Source organism: Taurulus bubalis, assembly GCF_910589615.1.
Source record: "Taurulus bubalis genome assembly, chromosome: 16".
NCBI classification, from domain to species: Eukaryota; Metazoa; Chordata; class Actinopteri; order Perciformes; family Cottidae; genus Taurulus; species Taurulus bubalis.
This window is the reverse complement of record NC_136604.1, coordinates 21128963-21153379: the sequence shown is the minus strand read 5'-3', so window position 1 is coordinate 21153379 and position 24417 is coordinate 21128963. Positions and strand designations below refer to the sequence as shown.

The 24417-nt window shown below is 41.0% G+C and overlaps 1 protein-coding gene across 1 annotated transcript; it reads right to left on the bottom strand.

Annotated features, from left to right (window-relative positions):
- Nucleotides 1-301: 301 nt before the first annotated feature.
- On the bottom strand, nt 302-19720 carry LOC306749022 (CCR4-NOT transcription complex subunit 3-like; the record flags this gene model as incomplete). The annotated part of the gene is made up of 19 exons (XM_079232267.1): nt 302-400; nt 506-631; nt 728-860; nt 4803-5028; nt 5295-5391; nt 6211-6358; nt 6470-6575; nt 6670-7167; nt 7264-7780; nt 8841-8897; nt 10136-10269; nt 10506-10596; nt 10694-10822; nt 12260-12355; nt 13172-13300; nt 14586-14675; nt 15578-15652; nt 16694-16761; nt 19696-19720. 19 exons carry the CDS (start codon nt 19718-19720, stop codon nt 302-304), a joined length of 2844 nt encoding a protein of 947 aa, XP_079088393.1.
- Between the last annotated feature and the right edge of the window lie 4697 nt (nt 19721-24417).

Below are 24417 nucleotides of genomic sequence, written 5' to 3'. Positions count from 1 at the left end.
AACAAAACCAGAGTCTTGATATAAAGAAAAGTTCCAGTTCAGGATAAAAGATGGAAAAAAAAATTAAAAAAAATAAAGGCCTGATGATGAAGAAGGAGGAGGAAGAGGAATGACAGGGTGGGAGGAGAGTAATCGCTGCCAGGGTGAGGGTGGTGAGGCAGGGTGGGAGGGGCACCCGCTAGGCCCCGCCCCCTCCCCAACGAGGCCGAGGGCGAAGCCAGGAATGTCAGCAGCCGTCTTCATTCGTTCGTTCGTCCCTCCCTCTCTCTCTCGCTCGCTCCCTCAGCCGTCCGCCCGTCCGTCACTGGAGGTCTCGGTCCTCCAGGTACCGGTACTCGAACGTGAAGCCTTCCTTCTTCCGCTGGCCCCATTTCTCATAGTCAAAGTAAATGTAGGTTCCCTGGAGAGGAAAGCAGAGGACAGAGGATGGAGGAGGTCTTAGTGGGTGAGCAACTCCCAGCATGCTTTGTGTCAAAAAGAAGCAGGGAAACAGTATCTTTCTCACCTGCTCAAACTCGTCCGTGATGGTCTTGGGTTCTTCGTGCCTCTGAAACCACATCATGTACTTTGTGTGGAACCTCCACGACTGCTTCTTCAGGGCTTTGGCTGCCAGATACTGGGCCTTAGTGCCCTGCAGGGAGGAGGACGAGGGAAGAGGAAGGTTAGCGGGGACACGTGCAGGAAGAAGACGCAATCATTCCTGCAGCGGGCGACGTGGGGTTCCTACCTCCAGGTAGTAAAAGATGAAGAAGAGGGTTTCCGTGGAAAGCCTCTGGTAGAACTCTACAGTGTCGGAGTGAGGCGGCGGCACCTGGTTGTGGAAAGGCAGGGTGGGGCAGGGGTTCCTCATCAGGTACTGCCTGTTGGGGGGAGGAGGGGGGGGGGGTTTATTATTAATAAGGGAGATAATAATCAGGTACAACCGGCTGCTGTCAGACTACACAACAAACTGAGATAAAAACTAAACACTTCAATCACCTTTTGGTCACTTTAACCACTTAACTGGTGCAGCAAAAGTACATCTAAGTAAATCTACACTTATATTACATACATCATGTATCATTATTATCATATTACATACAATATTTGCATCTTTGCGCTCTCCTATTGTTTGTTGTTGTTGTTATTTTTATTTACACCTTAATATGCACATACATACTTGCACTTCTACTGTTTAAGTTAATTTAATTCCTAAATTAATACTCTGTTATTCTTTCTTTCATACAGCTATTTTATTGTTGTTGTTATTAGTATTTTTTATCCTTATTCTATTAGTATTATTATTGCATATATCCTTCATCCCTGTTGTTTTTATATCTTATTTTCTGTGTAAATGGCTGCTACGCGATACAAAATTTCCCCTTGGGGATTAATAAAGTGTATATTCATTCATTCATTCATTTGTTATACTTGTTTATTCTGTCTGTACATATACTAGTGCTATAGTGGATCATTTCTACTGTTTTAGTTCTTATTTAACTACGCTCTCTTGCTGCTGTAATCCAGCAATTTCTAATAATAAAGGATTATTTTTAATGAATGAATGAATGAATGAATATATACTTTATTAATCCCAAGGGGAAATTTGTTGTCGGAGTAGTCAACAAATTAAAGCTTAATTCCTGAACTCGGTTAGTTAAACGTCGGGGAAAAGCTATTTTACGTCGACCCCATCTCACTTTAAACGAGTATTTAAACCACGGATTCTTCTTCATTGGCAAAAATCTGCCGCCTACGTTTCCCACAATGCAACACAACTGCCAACAGTTTCATTCAGAATCAGGTGTGTTGCGCTAGCAACTGCTAAAGTAGCTCGAAGAGGAGAAAATCTCTTCAAGCTACATTTGCAACTTCACACCCTCAGATGTTTTTTGGTGGGAAAAAAAATTATAATTGCAAATATTTTGACTGATATTGCAAATGGGATATATTTTATGGTTTCATTGAAACAAAACGTTGCAGATTTGTGGAGGTTATGACATCGCATTTAATTTAAAATGGAGTTTTAACTTTGAGGATTCATACAAGATATTTAAGTAAAATAAATATTGTATTATTTTAGTTATGGTGCTTTCCAAGGAAATTAAAAAGCATGAACAATAAATAGTGAAAAAAATAACTATTTCAGCCGTTCTATAAAAGTACGAATAAAACTTTGGTGTCCAATCAAAGTTCCTCTGTTCTAAAAATACATCGTATCTTAAAAGGTACGGAAAATGTGAATTACACAATACACAAGTATTTTAGAAACCGGTAGTGATCTGAATCATGATTATAAAATATAATGTTGTACTCCTGACTAGATGGATAAACAAACAACACACACACACACACACACACTCGTCTGTTAATCCGAAGCCACGCGCTCATTAACTCTGCGTCGGGCGTATTGAACGTTTCAGGACCGATTAACGGATCCATGAGCCGACGGGTTCGGCTCTTCGACGGGAGCCAAAGTGGGAAACTTTCCCCTCGTGGCTTCACAGCACTTTGCCGTCCAAACGGAGTATTTTTAGACCCGTTTGTTCTTTTTCCCCGTTTCCATCCGCGGTCAGCTGATGACCGTGACCCAGTAATGCACTCATGTACTAATATAAAGACCTAACATCAAACAATACACAGAACACTGTGTGTGTGTGTGTGTGTGAAATTAATCATCATTAAATACAAAAAGATTTCCCTCGTGTTTATTTTTACTGTCGATGTCACAACCTTGTAGAAGAAGAGACGTGTGTCTTTGTCTGTGTGTTCGTGTCTGTGTGTGTGTGTGTGTGTGTGTGTGTGTGTGTCTCTCCTCCTCCGGCTGTAAAAACACAACAGGTCCTGTTGGACGAGAGGGTTTGAGTGTTTTGATTTAAATGTCAATTGTACCTGTGTGGGATTACAGCGGAGTCGATACAGGACCAGAATAATCTGCGCTCTAGGTGTGTGTGTGTGTGTGTGTGTGTGTACGCTACAATACAACAGGAGTGGAAGTGTTTGAAAACACACAATTGTGTGCGGCAGCGAATTCCTGCTCTTTGATTTAAACTTGGTGAAAGGACGCAGACTATTATTATTATTTATATATATATATATATATATATATATATATATATATATATATATATATATATAGTCTAGAGACTGTGTTTAAACAGCTATTTGTCTTTTTTGTAAACCAGCTTGTCAACTCTATTTTTGGAATTAATGATATTTTGAAAAATGCTCACATATTTCTCTTTTAATTCAAAATGTAAAAAAAGGATTAATTACAGGATTTTTTCAATTTGACTGATCAGTACTCTGCCCCATCAGCCCGAGGGCATCCCTATTGGGGGACTTTAGATAATAATCTAAATAACACACAAATATAAGACCTAAAAAAATAAATAAATAAAATTAAAAAAACCCAGAAACATCAGGGCTACAAAAATATGTCATTGCCATGTACATGCGCCAAACACAACTCAAACAATAAATAAAATCCGATCCGTATCTAGCAGCTAGCAAACAAAGTGAGACGGCAGAAAGCAAGCCGCTTCCACACGTATCAAACCCTGTAACCCAAAGTATCGGCAACTTATGAGCAAAGGAACACCAGCAACATAAATTGCTTCATCGCTTCACGGTCAGCCAATCCGTCTTACCTTTGATGATAAAACGTAGAGAATGATTTTTTTCCCAGTAAATCCACACTGTTTTATTTTCAACTGATTATCCTGTGTCTCTTTCAAATCATCGCAAACTTTGGGAGGGGCCGTTCTGACCAGGTAGACGGGCAGACTGTCAGCGTACCGGATCAAATGCTTCACCAATGACGACGCCTATCTGTAGCCTATTGGCTCACAGTGCTGTCAATCGTCTTTTTGAGTTTACAGATTGATTCTATAGGCTGTTCATTTTTTCTCGGCCAACTAATTACCGAGATAACGCCGTGCGTAGTCATAAGTGGGCAGGGATGAGAACGTCTTCATTATGTATATATCATTTTCATCCAAATTTTTTTTTTTTAAGAAAAACTGTATTTGGATGTATTGAACAACATTAGTAATATACAAGTGAAATATATTGTTTGCTACATGAGAAAAGTCAAATGGCACCCATAGTGCCAAATGTGCCCAAATGTCCATTTTGGGGACCTCGCCTAAACTGCCTTTACTAAAAATGCTCTAATTTTGTTCTGCTTCACTTTTTCAAAGCAAAACTTTGCAGAGAGACTGGTCACATGTTGTGCTACCACTGGAAGAGGCCTATGCAGGCTGATGCATCATTCCAAGGAGATAATCATCCTGAAAGTGCTTTCTTTTTTAGGCGAACCTGAAATCTCTAAGTTGGGCTGTGTGCCATCTTCATTTACTCTTAAACAGCATATATAGTGGTATTAACACATCTGAACAATGTCTCACAAGTGTACTGTTTATTAGAACACCAAAATTATTAAAATACACCTTGTGGTTGCAGAGATACACCCTTTTTAGTTTAGGTATGCAATTAAGTCAGTTTATAAAAAAATGACCTAGGGCTTATGGGGTTAATACCACTTATCCACTAATATATGTACACAATAATAAACCTAACAAACTGAATGGTCTTTGCTGTACTTTAAGTAGACTTGCTGTATTCACTATATTTATCAGTGCTGCAAACTTTTAATACTATTTAGTGGTTTAATTTACTGTGTTTTCATACAATCTGCAAAGAAATCATCAACTGAAGAACCTTCTGAAATGTAGTAGGAGTACGTTATAGTGTGTAGTATATGTGTTTATTGCACATGTCTCATCATCATCTTGGTGGTAAACGTGGACTTTTCTCCGCACCTGATTCTCTCGGAGTCGGACGGGTGCGGCATGTGGGTCCACGCCGCCTCCTCCATGGCCTGCTGGTACAGCTGGTCTTTGGACAGGGGGACCGGCCCCAGCGGGCAGACGCCCAGTGACGGGGGGATGCTGACCTCCGACAGCGAGAGCTGGGGGGCCGACGGCGGGCCCGAGGGGGCCACAGTGCTGCTGGGAAAGATGTCCGAAGAGAGGCGGGAGACGGAGACTAGAGGACAGGATGGAGAGAGATGGAGAGAGAGAGAGAGAGAGAGAGAGAGAGAAGTTGAGTCAGGGCTGATAATATCGTCAGCAGGTTTTGTTCAGAGGAGGCTGAGAGTGGGAGGTGAGATGACATTTTGTTCCATTAAACTACAGCCTTTCTATTTCTGCTTTGTGCCAACCCTCTTGTTCCTTTTATTAAAGGTACACGTGTGTGTGTGTGTGTGTGTGTGTGTGTGTGTGTGTGTGTGTGTGTGTTAGTGTGTGTGTTACCTGGGGTGAGGTGCAAGGAGGGCACGTCTCCCTCCATCCCTGAGCTGAGTGCTGCTCGCTCCGCCATGGACTTCAGGCTGCTCAGAGGCTCCTGGGGCTGAGGAGGACCGACAGAGAGACTCATGGGAAACCAGATTCTACCCTGTGTGTGTGTGTGTGTGTGTGTGTGTGTGTGTGTGTGTGTGTGTGTGTGCAATGTTATCGTACCTGCCCGAATAGAGGAAATCGCACCATTGATAACGCTGTCATTTCCTTTTTGCTGCTTATTTGCTCTCGTCCGTTTCTTTCACGCAACATAAACTACATTAAAACGGCCAAAATCCATTTCGTCGTCCACTCGTTTACGAGTATTAAGACTCTTTTTCTACTAAAACGCCAAAACTGTGCATCCGGTCTCGAGATTTCAGCAGCAAACTCTAAAAGATGACAGCGGAGCGACGGATCATAAAACTCACGGGTCGGCTTGAATCAGCACAAAGGAAAAAAAAGGGGGGAAATAGAACTTTGAGAGATTCCTGATCACGTCTTATTGCCGATCATTTATGATCCATATTGACAGTTTTTTAGAACTCCAAATAACATCTGAATTCATATATATATCTATATGTCACTGAAGCTGCAGAACTAACTCATGATGTTCTGTCTGCTCAGCTTCGTTGGCTGTGTGTTTTTGCCTGAACTACAAATCACGACAGACAATAACAATAACAATAACAATAACAATGCCCGCTTGTTGGCAGGATTAATTAAATCAGAGTGGAAGCAACAGTTTTGAGTGTGTTTGTATGCAAATTAACAGTCTGGAGGTTTAGGATGTTCAATCTTCAACGCAGTCGAGCCAAAGAAATGTAAAAAAAACCTCAACAATGATCATAAAAATAAACGCATGACATTGCTGCGTCTCCCTTCCTCTCACCTGGATGCCGTCGGAGGACTGCGAGTAGGACAGCGGCCCGTTCAGCAGGCTGCCGCCGCTCGCCGCCTTGGCCTCGCTGTAGAAGGCCGCCGACGGGGAGCTGGACGACAAACAGATGGAGCCCAGTAAACTGGAACCAGTGTCCTTACTGGGGAGACGGAAGAGAGAGAGAGGATGAGCAAAAAAAGGACACAAATAAAAAAGGTAAATATGAGAGGAAACATGTTTTTGTCTGGTAAACCCGCGCCGTCGTACTCACGGCTGATTGGCTGCGGAGGTCAAGGACATGGATTGGATGCTTTGTGATTGGCTGGCGCTGGTGAGGCCGGAGTCTGTTGTGCTGTCTGCTAACACAGCGCTGTAACCTGTCACGGGGGAGAGACGCGCAGACGTTAAACACGCACACGCGTGTGTCAGAGGATTGTGTGGGAGGCGTTGACGGTGCAGGCGGATACTCACTAGTGCTACCGTTCTGCTTCTGCTGGCTCGACGGCCTGATGGAGAGCGACATGCCGCCGCCCAGCCCGCCGCCGCCGCCGCCGCCTCCCGAGCCGCCCCCGTTGCTGCCGATGACTCCCAACCCGCTGCCCGGCGCCAGACCGCCGACCGGGCTCAGCGACATGAGGGAGGAGCCCTGCATCCCCGACTGGCCGGAACTCAAACCCAGGATCCCGGAGCCGACGCTGGGCAAGCCCGGCGCCGGGCCCAGCAGGCCGCCGGTCGAGGACGTCGGCCCGCCGACTGTGATGCTCCCGCTGCCGATGGAGCCCGCCGAGCTGTTGGTCGTCGTGGGGTTGATGCCGATGCCGCCAAGCGAGCCCGGCAGGCCGGAGCCGATCGCCCCCGAGGACGCCGCCTGAGCGTAGGGCGCCGGGGTGGAGCCGGACAGGAGGCTCGCCATGTTGCTCAGGGACGCCGGCATCCCCGACAGGCCGAGGCTCCCGGACATCGGGCTGCCTGACATGCCGCCTGACATGCCGCCTGACATGCCGCCTGACATGCCGCCGGACATGCCGCCGGACATGCCGCCGGACATGCCGCCGGACATGCCGCCGGACATGCCGCCGGACATGCCGCCTTTCCCCAGCGACAGCCCCAGGCTGAGGCCGAGGCTGTTGGAGCTCGCCGTGGACCCCGACAGAGCCTGCGGCTGGGACATGGACGTGAAGAGCCCCTGTGTGATGGCGTTGGGCGGGGAGGAGGAAGAGGAGACCAGGTGGCTGTTACCGGACGCCATGGGGATGGAGATGGGAGCCGAGGAGGAGGTGCCGACTAAGTGTTTGGCCTGTTGCTGCTGCTGATGTTGCTGCGCCGACGGGTGCGGCGGCTGCTGGGTGGCGTTGCTGTAGCTGCCGGCGGACGTGTTGGAGAGGAGACCCCCCAAGCTGCCGAGGTGACCGCCGCCGCCGGAGCCGCCGAGCCCGCCTCCGGGGATGGCCGCCATCGAGACGAGCGAGGACGGGGTCAGACCGGAGACGGAGGAGGAGGAGCACGAGGAGGAGGACGAGGAGGAGGAAGAGGACGAGGACGAGGACAACGAGGAAGAGGGGTTTCCGTTCTTCACGGGTGACTGGAGGGGAAAGAGGAAGATGTTTACACGCCGGTGTTGGTGAGGAACAATCATTGTTCATCAGAAGGTTCGTTTTACTGGTTAATGGCTCTTTGTAAAATTAGCAAAGAAAGTCACAAAACTAAAATGAAAAAAATATATTATATAATACCGTTTCTTATTTTATATATTTAAAAAAAAATAATTATATAATTGTATATATAACAATTATATAATTTTATATTTATTACATATATATACACATATATATATACATACATATACATTTTTCATGTATGTATGTATATATGTGTGTGTGTGTGTGTATATATATATATATATATATATATATATATATATATATATATATATATATATATATATATATACACACACAACAATTATATAATTACTTTTTTTTAATATATAAAATAAAAAATGTATAATATATTCTTTTTCATTTCTTTTATACATATACATATATATATATACATACATATATATATATATATATACATATATATATATATACATATATATATATATATATATATATATACATATATATATATACATACATATATATATACATACATATATATATACATATATATATATATATATATATATATATATATAGAAATAAATAATTGGCTTACAAAAAACTCTATTCTTCCTATTATTAGTTAAGTATATTATAACATATTATTAGTATATTAGGACACGTCATATAATGTCCAATTATTGATGTATTTATTAATATATGTTTACTTAAATGGTTAATTGCTCTATGGAATGTTATAAAATAGTTATAAACAAAAGGTGACGCTTTAAATGACCTATTTGCTCGCGACAACCGTTTCAACCCCCCAAAATATTGAATTTATATGAATTTAAAAAGAAGAAAAAGCAACAAGATCTCAAATTGGAAGCAAAGGTATTGCCTGTTTTGTCATAACAGATCAGAGTTGTCTAATCACATAAATCCTGATTATTTCCATGATTTTCCCGCAGCCTTCTGTATTTCTGAGAGACTGAAAGAAGAGGCGACGGTGGACTTTAACGGCGTCTTCAGACTCACCTGACCGACTTCGCTGTCCGTTGAGCGTCCTCTCTTCTTGTCATCTTCTGAGTTCTCCTGAATAAAACACAAATGAACAACATTAAGCCAAAAGAAACGACACAAAGTTAATGTTCAGTGGGTGTAAAAACAAGAAAGAAAAAAAACTAAAAGAAAAAGACAAATTAAAGCCGGTTTTCCATTTGTTTCAGAAGCCTGCGGGTTCAAACCAACCGGAACAAAACTCCCGGTGGTTAATTAAAAGTGAAACAACGGCGAGTGAACTTTTCCCCCAGAAAGCACTGCGGCCTTCAGGTTCCCTTTCATGCCAACCTCGTGTCAGCGGCGTTTAACCGCAGCACGCCTCCCCTCCGCACCGCAGACCTCTAATAGCGGCTCGTGGGCGGCGAGGAAGAGCGGATGATATGATGACAGCCGAGCAGATGGCAGCGCGGCTCACAAAGGCAATTATCTCACGTTCACATTTCAGATAAGGAACGAGCAATATTACCGCCATTAGTCATGAGGTTCAAGAGGTCAATGAACAGATATTAATAATAACAAGGCTGTAAAGAGTTTATTTTTCATAAAGCTACAAATGTCATCAGTTTGAAAAATAAATCTGATTAAATTTGTCTTTTTGAATTTTTGTATTAAATCAATTTTCTTGAGTGGATATAATAGTGCGGGCCACGCTTTGTGAGCTGAAGGCTGCAGCTAAACGCCAACAAATGATGAAACTTTGATTGCACTCATCTGGTGTAATACAAATACATTTAAGTACTTTTATATACTTTTTATTCCATCTGTATATTTAATTTAAAATTGCTACTGTATTCTTCTTTACTGTTTTTTTAATTACTGTTATTTATATTACTTGATTTTCCTCACAATGCTGCCGTAATCCTGCAATTTCCCCACTGCGGGACTAATAAAGGATTATCTTATTTAATATTTCGTTAGATTAAAAAACATTGCGAGTTTAATTCTACAAATATCCGGATCTTTTTCTGCAACTGTGCAGAAATACTGGCCGTAAACAAAATGAACAGACGTGCAAAAAATGTAAAATAAAAAGCATTTCAATGTTGATTTAGCATTTTAATGTTGCTGGTTAACTATTTGACAAAGCCCTAAACAATACATGTGTTTTTCTTCCTTAACTCGTAATTCTTTAAAAGGAATTTCTACTTTTAAGTGAGGCGAGAAAAGAGAAGTTGGCGATATGTGGACACGTCATATTTAGCCTGATGAGCAGCAAAATAATGAGCTTTATTTTCATCGTAATAGCGTGAAAACTCTTTGCGCGTCCGTACCGTAGTGCAGGTGGCCGGCGACGGCGGGATGGGCGAAGACGACGTGGTGGAGTTCGGCGTGCTGCTCGAGTTCTGGAAGATCTCGTCCTCCAGTTGCGAGTTCCCCGGCGGGGAGGTGGCGACCAGCGTCTGGGCTGCAGGCGGAGACACAGACGGGAGGAGAGTTCAGCCGTGGACGACGGCGTCAAAGTGGTCGTTCTTTTCTCAGAATCCACCGTCTTCTTGTTTGAGACTTTCTGAAGCTTTTTATTCCTCAATGCCAAACGTTTAGTGTATCTTCGCACCGTACGGTACGGCATCGTCAGTAGTTATTTGATCTTAACCTGAACCCAAACAAACTGAATCCCCCCCCGGCTCGTCCTCTACTCACGGATGTCGTCCAGGTCCAGGTCGTCGTACAGGAACTCGTTCTCCTCGAAGTCCGGATCCTGCGACGAGTCGAGGTAATACTCCACGTCGTCCTTTAGGACAAGAGCGAATGAATGTCAGATCAAAATAAAAGACAAACACAACACAAGCTGCAGCCACAGGTCCGGTTTATTAAAGACATGCGCCCACCTTGATCTTCCTGATGGAGTCCACCTGGATGGAGTCGTTGTCCAGCATCCTCAGGATGGTCTCCAGCATCCGGATGTGGTGCCGATGCTTTTCAATGAACTTCTTCAGCTCCTCGATCCGGTCCTGGTTCTTCACGGCAAGGGGAGACAGTTTTGTTGTTAGTTATTATTACTTTTTCAGCTAATAAAATGACGCCAAGCAGAGCCACAACCTCGTGGTTCCTCCTTAACAACAACAAGCACATCGTTTTGGTTAAGAGACTCATTCGTCTGCAGAGTTTGAATGTTTCTCATTGTTGTAAATGTTAGTTCGGATGCCTTTTACAGCCAGATATTATTCAAATTAAGGCACAAACACAATGTTTTGTACTAGTTGGTATAAAATAAGGTTATATTTAACATGCTGGGGGATATACGGCGCCTTGTTCCATCGCAAAGCACCAACGTTCACATCAATTATTCATTGCAATAGCAAGAAAAAAAAAAAAGGGTTTACAAAATGAAAAGCGTGTTAAAATTTTAAAGTTACACACAGTGCAGGAGGGAAGGGAAAGGCATGAAAGTTGAAGCAGCTACATGTGCACTTCCTGGCATTATGCATCATACAACAGGCGCAGCACCACTTCTGATTTCAATATTTAATTAATGTTCCCGAAGGCTGTCGCATGTCGTGAATGTTTTTTTGTGCAGTTTATTTCTATATTTGAGGTCTAACTGTGTTCTCAGAGGCGTTTGGATAACACCTAAAGACAACAAACAAGAGCGGCTCTGCGGGTCACTGGCTGAACTAATGCCATTATTATTTAAAAATAAAACACCGCGGCTGTAAAGAGCTGCAGAGCCACTTTAGATGCATGTTGGTAGCGGAGGCGAACATGCTAATGCGTTTCATCACAATACATATTAATGCTGCTCCAGCACACGTCTCTGTGCCGAGTGCATTTTCCTACCAGGGACACGTTTTTAAACTCTCAACGGCACAGCGGGTCCGACTCCAAGTGCTTGAGGAACGAGTTAAATGTCTCATGCAGGTTAAAATGGTTTCATTAGGATCTTTTTTTTTAAACAACTGCGACTTAATAAAGCCCCAAAAAAACAACAAAGAAAAGCTTCTAGCAAACAAACACGAGCTTTAGAGATGTAGATTCATCGACTATAACGGCGTTCAACCAACTAATGTGTTCAGAGGTGAACACACCGGAGACGCCGCGTCAGCAGGAGTCCAGTAACTCCTCTGAAATGCAGAAAGAAAACCTCATTCATAAAATATGTTGATGTGCAAAACAGTCTTTTTTGTATTTTTTCCCCCTTCCACTGTCGGTTAAAAGCTTCTAACATGTTGTAACCCTCCAACTGAAACAGTTATATTGGGTAATAATTATTATTTTAATATATTTTAAAAAGGGAGCAGATGGAAAGGATGATGCACATTTAAAAAACAAGCAAACGCGAGTAAAGAAATCGCTGCAAATGTTTCTGACGGTGCAGATATGAAAAGACTGAACGTAGTCACAGATAACCAGGAAGGAGGAAAGAAGAGCGAATGATCAGACGGTTAAGGACCGACCTCTTTGTCTCCTTTCTTTTTTCTCGTCTGGACCGATAGAGACTCCACTTCGCTCTCGAACTGGTCCACCTGCATGTTCAACGTGTCTATCGTATTCTGGAGGAAAGAGAGGAAGACAGGCTTTTGTAAAGTTGACCAAATCATTGGTCTAAATAAGCAATTTGAAGACAATGTTTTAGGTGATTGGAGGGATTATTTTGTATGCACTGCACTGTAAACAGCCTCTTATTGTATCTCCAATGAGAAGAGTAATCAACATATAAACAAGCTCGGGCTTCACGTGGTAAAATTAAAATATGACGTTTTTGTGCAATTACTTTGTCACAAACTGCTTGAATTACCTAAAAAAGCGTTTTACAGATTCAATGTAAGAGAAACTATCAATCGTAATGGTTTTATTCACTTTGAGATGAATGCACAAAAACTACAAAGACATGATTTGGTATTTTTCACGCTATATTTACAGTATTAACAATAAGAAAGAAATTAAGTGACAATATGCTTCGTCTCACTATAATAATAATATTTATGAAGCACATTTCACAGACAAAAGAGGTCACAAAGTGCTGCCGTACAGTTTAAAAACACAGTAAATGATGAAGTAAAAAAAGACAATAAAACAAATGGTGAAAATAAATACATAAAAACAGGTCACATCAGGTATTTAAAACAAAGCTAAATAAAGTCTCCTCCTCCTCTCTGATGTATTAATGCAAGTGGCTGCTGGTTAATGAGGTTTTCAGTCTGATGAGACATTGTTTTGTCTTCATTTTGCTTTTAGTTCTCCTTTTTTTTCCACTTTCAGTTCCAGATTTAGTCTAAAACTAAATCTCAAACCACTTTCGTATCGTTTTAAAGACATGAGCGACGAGTTTCCTTGTTTGTCGGCCATTTTGAGACGGCGTTACTCACCGTCAGCCAGACGCCGACCTCCTCCTTCTCCTTCTGGGCCGGGTCCACCTTCTGGGCCAGACCCAGCCCTTCTTTTGAGTACGCTTTCGTCTTGGTTTCCCTTTCCACTATTTTGAACCGCTCCATTTGCTGCAGGCGGACACACACAGACAACAAAAAGAACAAACAAAGCATGTTTCATGTCAAGTCATCTTTTATATTCTACGAGCAGGAACGTCACCACGGATTATTCTGGGATACCACAAAGACAAGATGTGCATTCAGGAAATCACTTGTTTTTGAGACGTTCTCTTTTCTTAAATAATCTCAACGACGATGGAGCTGTAAAATAGGAGAATAGGAGGTCCAGAAACAGGACGAGGAACGCCTTCATGAGCGGCTCCTGGGTGCAGGTCTTCATGTAAAAAAGGCCAATCTGAGACATTATGTATAATCTGGTTTGTACGGAGCTCCCAAAAAAGAAAGAAAAATATGTCTTTTTGCACGATCTCGTGAAAGTGTTTCAAGTTAAAATCAAAAAGACAAGCACGAAATAGCCAGCATTTCTTTTCGCTGGTTCTGGAACGATAATCAGGAAATTCATGAACTCTCTGGCGTCCCACATCACTAAACTGACATCAAAGGGACCCGAACTTAAAGTCTGGACACGAGCAGTTCCTACTCCTCTCCTCTGGGAGGCGCTGCACGCCCAAAGCCACCAGACACAGGAACAGCTTCTTTTCCACCGTCACTACTACCTCCACTTCATTGTGTTTTATGTTCATAAATATACTTTTATTTCCACATTTATGTTCATACACAGCTGTTAAATGTTTATGCTTTCATTTGTTCTACTTTGTCGTCTTTGTTTTTGTCTACTTTTGCGTAGCAATGAGTCATATTTCTTGTATGTGTACGCATACACGGCAAATAAAGCTGATTTATTTATCCATTAAGAACAAAAGTACTGACTTTTTTTTTTACAGCTGCCTATAAACTCGACAGTGTTTAAATATAATCTTTCAAACTCTGTTTATATATATTTTTAAAAGTGTTATGTCTTCAAGTTTTCAGACACATTATTTAAAAATAAAGTCAATTTATAGTATTCAACGGACAAAAAGGATTATATTTTCCACAAAAAAAAAACATATTTTAAGACAAACCTCACCACAAATAAAATGCGTTATCAGTGAGAATAATAAATAAATGAACGTAATCACTCCTGGAAGTCAAATATGAATACATAAAGACAAATGAAGGTGACCTCGTGACCCCTCAACTCACCTGGAGGAGCTTTGTAAGAAGCTAATGTGATTCATTCGTCACCATTTATAAAAGACCAGGACTTTTAAAGACTTTCCAGAGTTCACAACAAACACGATCCTCCCGAGTCGACGCGGTTCTGCAGGGAGCGATAAAGAGTTCTACTCACCGTTTCTATGAGTTTGCGGTTCTCGACTAGCTGCCTTTTGTCTTTGATCTCGTTGGATGCAACCCACGTCTTGATCTGGTCTCGAAGACGCTGAAGAAGAGGAAGAAGAAGAAGAAGGAAGAGAGAAAGCGATGCAGAGACATCAGTGAACGCATGCAGAGACTCGTCCTCGACGGTCACGGCGGTGAACTTGTTGTCTACGCGCAGCAAGCGGGCTCGGCTTGGCGTTCGGTCCTCATGGTAACACAACGAGATGACACACACACACACACACACTAGCTGACCAGGAAGATATTTAATACTCCACAACGCACACTCACCTGTGTGTGGGCTGGTTAAACAGTAGCAGTTCAGAAAAACAACGTAAATTCATCTCATTTCCAATCTCAGCTCCACCTGCCGATTGGCTAGAAATCAGAACCCGTCACACACCTGTGCTAACGCGCACCTGGAGAGTTCGAAGCTGCATTCTGTCACGGTGACATTATTAATTAAATGCAACACTCGCACTGAGCTGCACGGATTATTTTCATTGTTTAAACACGGCATGATAAAGATCAGGCGACACTAATACGACGGGCCGCGTGGGATTATTTCACTCATACGATCCAAATAAGTAAAAAAAGTATTTTAAAAAGCATTTCCAAAACTCACAAGGTGGTTTTTTTACAAAAATATTCAGCTTCAATCCGTATTTGTTGGTGTTTAACCCCCAAAAAATATAGTTTGCTGCACACAAAGTCAGACTGGGACTTGTGTTAACAGCATTTATTAAAAAAGACAAAAATGTATATTTTCCCCTGTTTCTGAAGGGTGGTGACATCATAAAATATGCCGACGGACATTCAAAGCTTCATTTAAAACTTTAACAGAAGCAGGAAAGACGTAATCTGACCTCAGCTCGGTTTAAAGACATTTTAGAGCCGAAAACGATTAAAAGATTAAACAAATCAGGAGGAAATGAATCTGCGTTTCCTCTTAAAGATTTTTACCTGTAGCTTTTTAATCTCTTTCTTGAGGTCTGCTTCATATTTCTCCTTCTGATTCGCGTTGGCTGCATTGTGAAGCTGCGCGGGAAAAAGAAACAACAGCGTCCAACAAGTTCTGGCCCAAAAACAACAACAACAACAAAAACAACAACACAGCAAATGCCTTTGTTATGGAAACAACTTCTGTAAATACTTAACAGAATATATGTATCAATAAGTATATGTATTAATGTATTTGTCAAGTTTTACTGGCCTGAAAATAAAGACTTTGTATGTATAAATATAAATAGATACACAATATATGCAAATAAATACACACTTTATAAAAAAAGCACATGCTATGAGTTAGATGAAAATATATATTTACACACAATTATTGCACTTCACTCTTCACATATTACATTCCTTAATTTGTTTTAGCTTTGTGTAACTCACTTGATCTCTGTGGGGAAACTTCAAGTTCAAGACACACACGATTAATTACAAAAAACAAACGATTAATAACCACGGGACAAAATGAATTATAAAGAAAAACTTCATACAAATGGGGAAACAACAACAACAACAACACAATACTTATGGGATGTAATGAAGGAAAAAGGGCAACTGGGATGCTGGGTAACTAAAACACCGGCAGCTTTCTGCCTCTTTATTAGCAGAACGGATCTCCGCTTTAATAACGGATCACTTTATTATCCGTATCGGGAGTATTGTGCGTTTAAATTAAACTAACAGACATTTTTCATCAAGCACAAAAACCCTTAAATCTGAATAAATAAACCAGCCAAACAGAAGGATTAACAGGATTCTGTGGGCTTTTATTCCCTCAAATCATAAAGCAAATAAAGACAATTAGAGTCTGAGACAATTAGTTAACTGGCAACAGTACTGAACAGTGATAATTGTCTTGAGTTTTATTTTTTTAATATACCACAGTTTTCTTGTTTTCTTATTCTTAACTTTGATATTTTGCAGACTGGTAAAGCTTCCCTCGTTTTAAACCATTTGTAATGTAATATTTTAAATATTTTTTTTGTACCATTGTGACATGAAGAAGTGCTCCGGGAAGTAGTGATGGGAATGTTTTCTTTTGCCATCTAAACAGTCTAAATTCCTCACCTTTTGCCAAATGTCTTCAAACTGTTCAACTCCTTCCGCTACTTTTTTCAGACATCGATCTATTTCACCTGGAGGAAAGAGGTGCAGAATTAACACCGATCACATTTAAAGTAGAACAAAACAATGTAACCATCGCAAGACAAAAGGGACAGCTTTAAAAAGCAGATTCAACCGATTATCGGGGGTGAAAACCAGAAAACACACATCAAAAATAAAAATACTAAAAGTAATTTCAGATTCCAGTCGTGAGCGGTTGAGCACGCACGCGCACACACACACGCACACGCACACGCACACGCACGCACACACCAGCAGAGCATTTACAAATTGTGTTTGACATCCTTTATTAAATATGCATGTCTTAAAAGAGGTACATTATGCTTTAGGGTTCAACGTTAGTGCCTTTTGCAAGACTACCCTCCGCCATTTTCTCATGACTGAAGGGAAGCGACAAAAACTATGTTTATTTCTGTTTATTTCTGTTTATTTGGGCTCATTCTTTCTCTTCAATGCGCCGCGGAGCTGATGGCTGAACAGACACGCGTGTGATTCCTGACTTGGACTGAAACTGTCTCCGGCATCTGATCCAAAAATAACAGATATCTCAGTCGGTCTTCGTCAACAACGAGTATGAAACGGTAAAAACACGCCACCGAATACCAGGAAATATTTCATCACAGATACTGTTTACCTTCATGGTGTCCGGATATTTATCCTAATTTAGGCGTATTGTATTTTATAGTATTTGTGTTTCTGTTTGTAATTAGTTATAACAATGATTCATTACAAGTTACATTGACTTTTTAAACATTTACTGTTGTATTTATTGTCTTTGATAGTTCATTATAATATAAATAATAATATATATATATCAATATTTTGCAATGCAATCTTGAGAGTAAGATTATTCATGTGATCATTATTATTTAACTGAAGGCCGAATCGGCCCAGGAGGAAGATATCGAGGTATGAAGGACTGGGACTCTCGGTCAGGAAAATTCTATTTTTCAGGTTTTTCCCCAATTTTTTTCCTGTGCTGCGTTCAGGAAATGCCCCCAAAAAACGATCCGGGAGTTACAATTAAAAGTGGACAAAATGTTGTGCTAAAAGATAAGTTCCTGTTTAAAGACACAGCTCTCTAACTTATTAAAAACTGTAAATGTCGCCACTCAACTTAACTGCTATTATATTAATGTTGTTCAGGTTATTAACTTACCAACGGTGAGCGCCGCTCTGCACATTTGCAGAGTCGTCGAGGACAGAATAAGTCGAGTGAACAAACTCTAGTTCGGCCTTAAAGAGCCTCGATGTGAAGACTCTGCTGCCGGTGTGCTATTTTTAGACCAAAGTCTACCTCCTCGGTAATAATACATTACAAATTTGACAGAGACTAGTCGGGGCTCGTGCTTAATCTGTTCTTCTTCGCGAGGAGATGATTTTTTCAGGGGACACATTTGTTAAATATGACCGACGTTCCAGTTGGAGAAAGTCACGTGACGGGACGAGTGATGCAGCCGGAGAATCGGTCGCGTCAGAAAGGTGCGTTTGAAAATAACATCAGAAGAAGAGGAGAGGGGTGTCTGTGGGACAGCAGAGCCTCGGGGGTTTTCTGTCTTTTACTTCACGGTCTGGGTCGGGTTACACAGCTAGTCGTGGTGAGCGGCGAGCTTTTGGGTGCATTATCTCCTGAGTCCCGTGAACTTTAAAACAAATAAAAACTCTGGAGCGAAGAGCGGCAGACGACCCGGCTCCCGTCTGAAGCCTAAAACGCGCTCCGGCGTCTGTAGAAGTCTGCGGGAGCGTAGCAGACATTTGTCTGCTGAAACAAACGGGGACGCAATGTCGGCCAAATGCACTCGCCTCAAAATCTGCAGCTACGCCGATGCTCTCTGATGGCTTCAAAGGTTTGGATGCAGTGCCGGTTATTTGCGGTCCGACTCGGACAACAGTTGCCGGCATACGATGCTGCAGCTGCTGCTGGTAGTTTGAAGACAGAGGAGGAGTGTATCTAGCTAGTATTCTGATTGGTTTAAAAAGTCTACTCTTTGAGTTGTATAGCAGCTATAAAGGCTTTTAAAGCAGTTACTTAAAAAAAAAAAAAAAAAAGAGATTTAAATTTTTAAATTGAAAGAAGGTTACATTAAACGGTCATTTCAAACTGTTCTGCTATTTTTTTATTGTCATGAAGATTTATTAGTTTCCCTAATAGCCATCTTGATACAGTTTAAATACAACTCTGCCCTTAATCAATTGCAGGTGGTTCTTTGTTAAAGTGCTGTAATAAAGTAAGTGAAGTAATAAATACACATGACGTCTTGTGGTTTACTTTTTGAGGGGGGGGGGGGGGGGGGGGGACCAGAGATGCATGAATTAGTCAATAAAATTGGGTAAAAGAAAATTAATCTCAACAGTTTGATGGTTCCAGGTTCTGAAATGTGAGAATTAGTTTTCTTTCTTTTGTCGAACGTAACAGTAAAGTGAGTGGGACTTGGTTTTGGACCGTTGGTCGGACAATGCAAGACATTTTGGGATCTAGTCGGCAGAACAGAGACAAGACAGCGACAATGGAAATCGCTCCATATTTAGATTTTTTAAAAAGGTAAAAAGTGACGAGGAGGCGCTCAGGTAAAGCCGTCATGTTTGAGCTGAAGCGACAGAAACCAAAAACACATTTATTCCCCCCCACGGCTCAGTAAACGAGCTTCTGTTTCAACCGGGCAGCGTGGAACTAAAATATATTTATTTATATATATAACAAAACACTCACAAAGCAGCAGCAGGCGTGATCACACTAAAGCCGTAGAAATGTTTTAATCTCGTGATTCAACCGACTTAAAAAGGGACAGATGGGCCTGCAGTTCACAGCCACCTAAACTGTGGCCCTTCCTGTATTTCCCTCACATTGTCTGTGGTTAACCTCACCCACCTGGAACCTGATCAGAGCGCAACAACTCCCACTTTGCATAATTTCAGGTGTTTTGATGGGACTCGAGAGATCTCACCTTGGAGTTTCCTTTTATCGGCCATGGCTGATGACTAGGATGATGTCTTCATGCCTTCTTTCACTGCGGGAAAAACGCAGACAAATGAACGTTTACGCATGCATTTATTGGTTTAACTAAAAACGGGCCAAGTGCACGATATTCGTGAAAGAATATGCAGTAAAAAAAGACAGAGACAAAGGCATGAGGAAAGAGGTGGGACGGGGGACAAGCAGGCAGAAATAAAGAGACAATTTTCCGCCTTATTAATAAGTAGCTGGGCAAAACACTGAATCCCTGATGATGGAGCTGCAGAGCTCAACCTTTATCCTCCAAAATGTCCCTACAGGAATTAACTGTAACTAAAAGCAACCTCCTCCCTTGGATACTTTTATACTCGTTTCATTAATCTGGGATGTTCAAGGCATGCGATGGGTCACGTTTAGGGATTTGCACATCAGCGGATGAGCGCCAAATTGTGATTATGCGCATCCCCGCGGCTGATTTGACACTAAAACCTACCTGGAAATGAATGTGGGCATGATATGTGAGCACAAGATGGACCAAGAAAGACATTGCAGGCAGGAGAGATATGGACAGCGCTTTTGATTGGAGGTTTATGGCCTCCTTAAATACTTGGTAGGTGCGTGTGGCGCCAAAAAGCATAAGAGCACATTTTCAGACAATAGGTGATGAAACCTTAAGTGAAACTAAAGTCCTGACATATAAAATTCAAGTATTTCTGTCTAAATCGCTTCACAGGTGGCGACAGAATACAAAGTGTCTGCTGCTGCATGCAGGCCCACATGTGGCCTCGCTACCGGCCTTGAAGGAGTTTCAGTATATTAATTAATTTTAACTCTCATTTTGCTTGCTGTAAGTTAAAACAAGCAAAAGTGTAGAGACGACTTCAACTACGGTCACTTGTTGTGGCGATGAAACCTTTATTAAATGAGATTCCAGTGTCTAATCCGCATGCACGGGTGTCCTGAAGAGAAAATAACAGTAATAATTATAGTAATTTGGAGTTATAGTCACACAGTGTGAAATCTGTCACAGATTGCAACCTTGGCGAACAACAATAAGGCAAATACAATTACGTGGATGATGCAGTGACATTTTGCTATGTGACGCGTTTTAAAATGTTATTTCTTGACAAACACCTTTATTTAAAAATCCTAAGATCCTAAAATTAAAAAATGTGAGCACTGATGACAGTCTCTATTTTATTTTTTTTTAATATATATATATATATATATATATATATATATGTGTGTGCGTGTATAGTTTAAGTCTGTCTGGGGATTTCTGGAAGTTTTTGTCATCTCCTGCCTATTTTTTCTTTATTCATGTAACCGCAAGGTTTTTTCATGTAGTATTTGTACCCCTTTATTTATTTTAAATGTGCCCGTTTATGTTCCTTCCCTCTATCGTAAAGCACTTTGACCTACACCCCCTGTATGAAAGCTGCTATTAAATAATAAATAAAGTGTATCATCATCATCATCATCATCTCCCACGCTCTTGTACTTGTATTCTCCTGTCACCTCTCAAATAAACGTACACGATGCCCCAAAATATACACTGAAATAATGAACCCACCCCGATCAATAACACTGACAACATTGCAATACACATGTTTTGCACTTTAAATATTTGACCCAGATAAATGTGTTATTTGTGTATCTCCTAAACACCTAGAATACGCCGGTGTGACCTGACACACTGATCCATTATGTCAGCGTATATATAAATATATACTTTTTTTTTTAAATAATGAAACTTACCTGTAAAACTAAGACACAGGTGTGTAATTGAAATGCTGATCCAATCCTCACGTGCACGTCCTCGCTCTCTAACAGCACCCATAGGTTTGATTAACGTGATGAAGCCAAAGTGTAGCTCAGTAGCTTGTGTGGGGCTCCGAGCACATCGGAGCACTAGCACTTTAAAACAAAATAAAGTTTACATCCCGGCGGGGGAAGTTGTGCGTGTGCGTGTGTGCGTTTTTAGTGTGTGAGTGTTTTTTGTACCCCCAGTTTTTAACGGCTAACAAACACGTTGATGTGTTGTCAGTGTGGAGAGCAAAGCAGCTTCCCACCGGCTGCGATATCTGATGTGGGAGACACAGTTTGGAAAGGGGAGAGAGGCAGAAAGAGAGAGAGATGGGGGGGGGAAGCCACATTAACGCATCACCTTTGAGTCCGGGACTAATTTACCTGGATTTTTCCGAGCTGCGATTTCTTCCCTCGGTCGCCCGACTCCGGCAAATCTTCGACGATTCAGTACAAAGGCTATTTTTTCTAAAAAATATAATGTCAATTCTTCTCGCTAAACAATCACTCCGCACATCCAAGATGGCTGCCAGGAACACCTCCTCCTCCGATGCCCTGTTGGACACAAGTCCCGCCCAGCTGAACTGTGATTGGCCCGCCGCGGCCGATGCGCACTCCTATTCGTCGAGGCCCGCCGTCGGTCACGAGAGGCTTGTTTTACTACTTCCAGGATAGCTCCCGCTCCGATTGGACCGTTTGTAAAGTTGAAAGGTTAGACCGAATTGTGTCACGCCCTCTTCTGCATTTTTTTTCAACGCAACTTTATTTATAACCACACATAACAACAAACTAAGATCAGTGACAAAGCCGATGTCTAAAATGATATCTTACTATGATATTAATTGCTTGGAAGTCAACGTTTATTCAAATTAAGTGTGTTTTTATCACGATAGACTACCGGGTTAATCTTTTTCAAGTTAATTTTTTTAAATCTTATTAAGTTTGTTTATTTCTTACCAAGCCGAAAGCAAATGACAGGGAAAACAACAGAAACGACAAAAGCAATTTAGCAATTTGAGACCATGCATGAGACAATAAAATGTAAAAAAAAGTGTAATATATAATCAAAAGTTATAACAGAAATAGTAGTAAAAAATTAGAAAATCTAAATTGTTTAATAGAAAAAAAGTAAAGTATACAACTTAAATACAATAAAAATAAGTAATACATTAAAAACACGATAAAATAAAATGACAATTTAAACTCATGTCCAATAAATTAACTATTTGATTTACTGCATGTTGCTCCTTATTATTTTATCCTAGTATGTTTCTTTTTATTTGTGTATTGGTATGAAAATAACCCAGACGTTCCTTAATGTGTAATGTATGGATGAACAAACCAGTGACTTTAAGCCTATGCTCCAGATATAAACCTAACTCTGACCATGGACACCATCCACTTAATTCCCACATACAACCACATGTTAAAATGTTGACAGTGTGGTCAGAAGATGACATTGAAAAACGTAAAGGTCCTTTCCTGTGCATAGATAGCATAGCATTTCTACTTACTAAAAAGGACATAGTTGTGTACCCAAACAATAAACTATTCTTAACTAAATAACTAAAGTCTTTAATAGGAGAAAAACAGGCAGAATTTAGAGATAAGTGGAGCTACAAACGGTACAAAAGGACGACAAAATGGCATTATTAAAGAACATTTTACCACTAGGGACGCTAAGAAACATATACATACACCAATATGGAACCAAACAAACCACATATTTATTCTACTGATGACTTACAGAGAGCTAAATGAACAGAATGACTTCTTGCCCATATTAAGAACAGCGATTATACTCGTCGCATTGACCTCAATTGTGATGAAATGTAGAAGCGCTGATGATGTTATATCATCCACTTAGTCCTGGTCGACACTTGGAAGGCAGCAATGACTTATTTACTTTTCATTGATTCAAGTATATACTCTTCAGCTTCATTTATTACTGGATGAAATGAAACAAATGGAAGTATATTATGTTATTATCAAAATGGTATTTTTCTCTCCTAACTAACAGAGTCCAACATGTAAAAGATAAACCCTGAATCTGTTAGCACAGCTAATGACAAAGGGTGTGTTAAACTCAGATGACACCGCTGTTCTTGGCTTACTAGGGCCCAATCCCAATGTCCCCCCTAAGGCCTTAAACCCCCAACCCTCAAGGACTCACTGACGGCACCTGGTAAGTGGTCGAGTGAGAGAGGCTGTAAGGGCTTGCTGCAACATGCAACAATAAAATATGATGTACAATTGTGGGTACTTATGTTATACTCCCTGATTTGAACGTCTTCCAGGCTCATTTCTTCACAAGAGGAGAGATATTACTGTCAAATAATTAGTTTAGTCTTAGCTTCGATAACTAAATGAAATATTTTATGAATAAATAACTAAATAACTCATGATTTCATGTGTTTTTATGTTCCATCTTTAATGATGAATGTGAGTAAAAATCAGCAAATGCAATTTGCCATCCTCTTTGTTTACAATTTTTTTGTTTTTTGTTCCAAAGTCCACTCGTTCATAACGTACCCGTGAATCAGGATTCTTCCTTATAAATATCTCTGCGTCCACATCAACAGCCCGCTCACCTGAGGATGTTGTATTATTTCCTGAGAAGACTCAGACTCCGTGGTGTAAATAGTAAACTCGGCTGCCAGCTGGATGTTGTTGGACAGACGGAAACAGCCAGTTATTGATCAGACTTTTTGGGATCCGCCCTGCTGACCTCTGTGGTTCCTGCAGCTGCTCCGGATCAAAGGCTTTGAAATCTTCTTTCATTTGAGTAGACGATAAAAAAATAAACATGATTATTAGTGTAGTATTAATCAGGTAAAAATGAATATATAGGAGTATAAAAGCATTTCATTCAGTTAAATAAAATGTAATGAGTATGACTGCTCAAGAA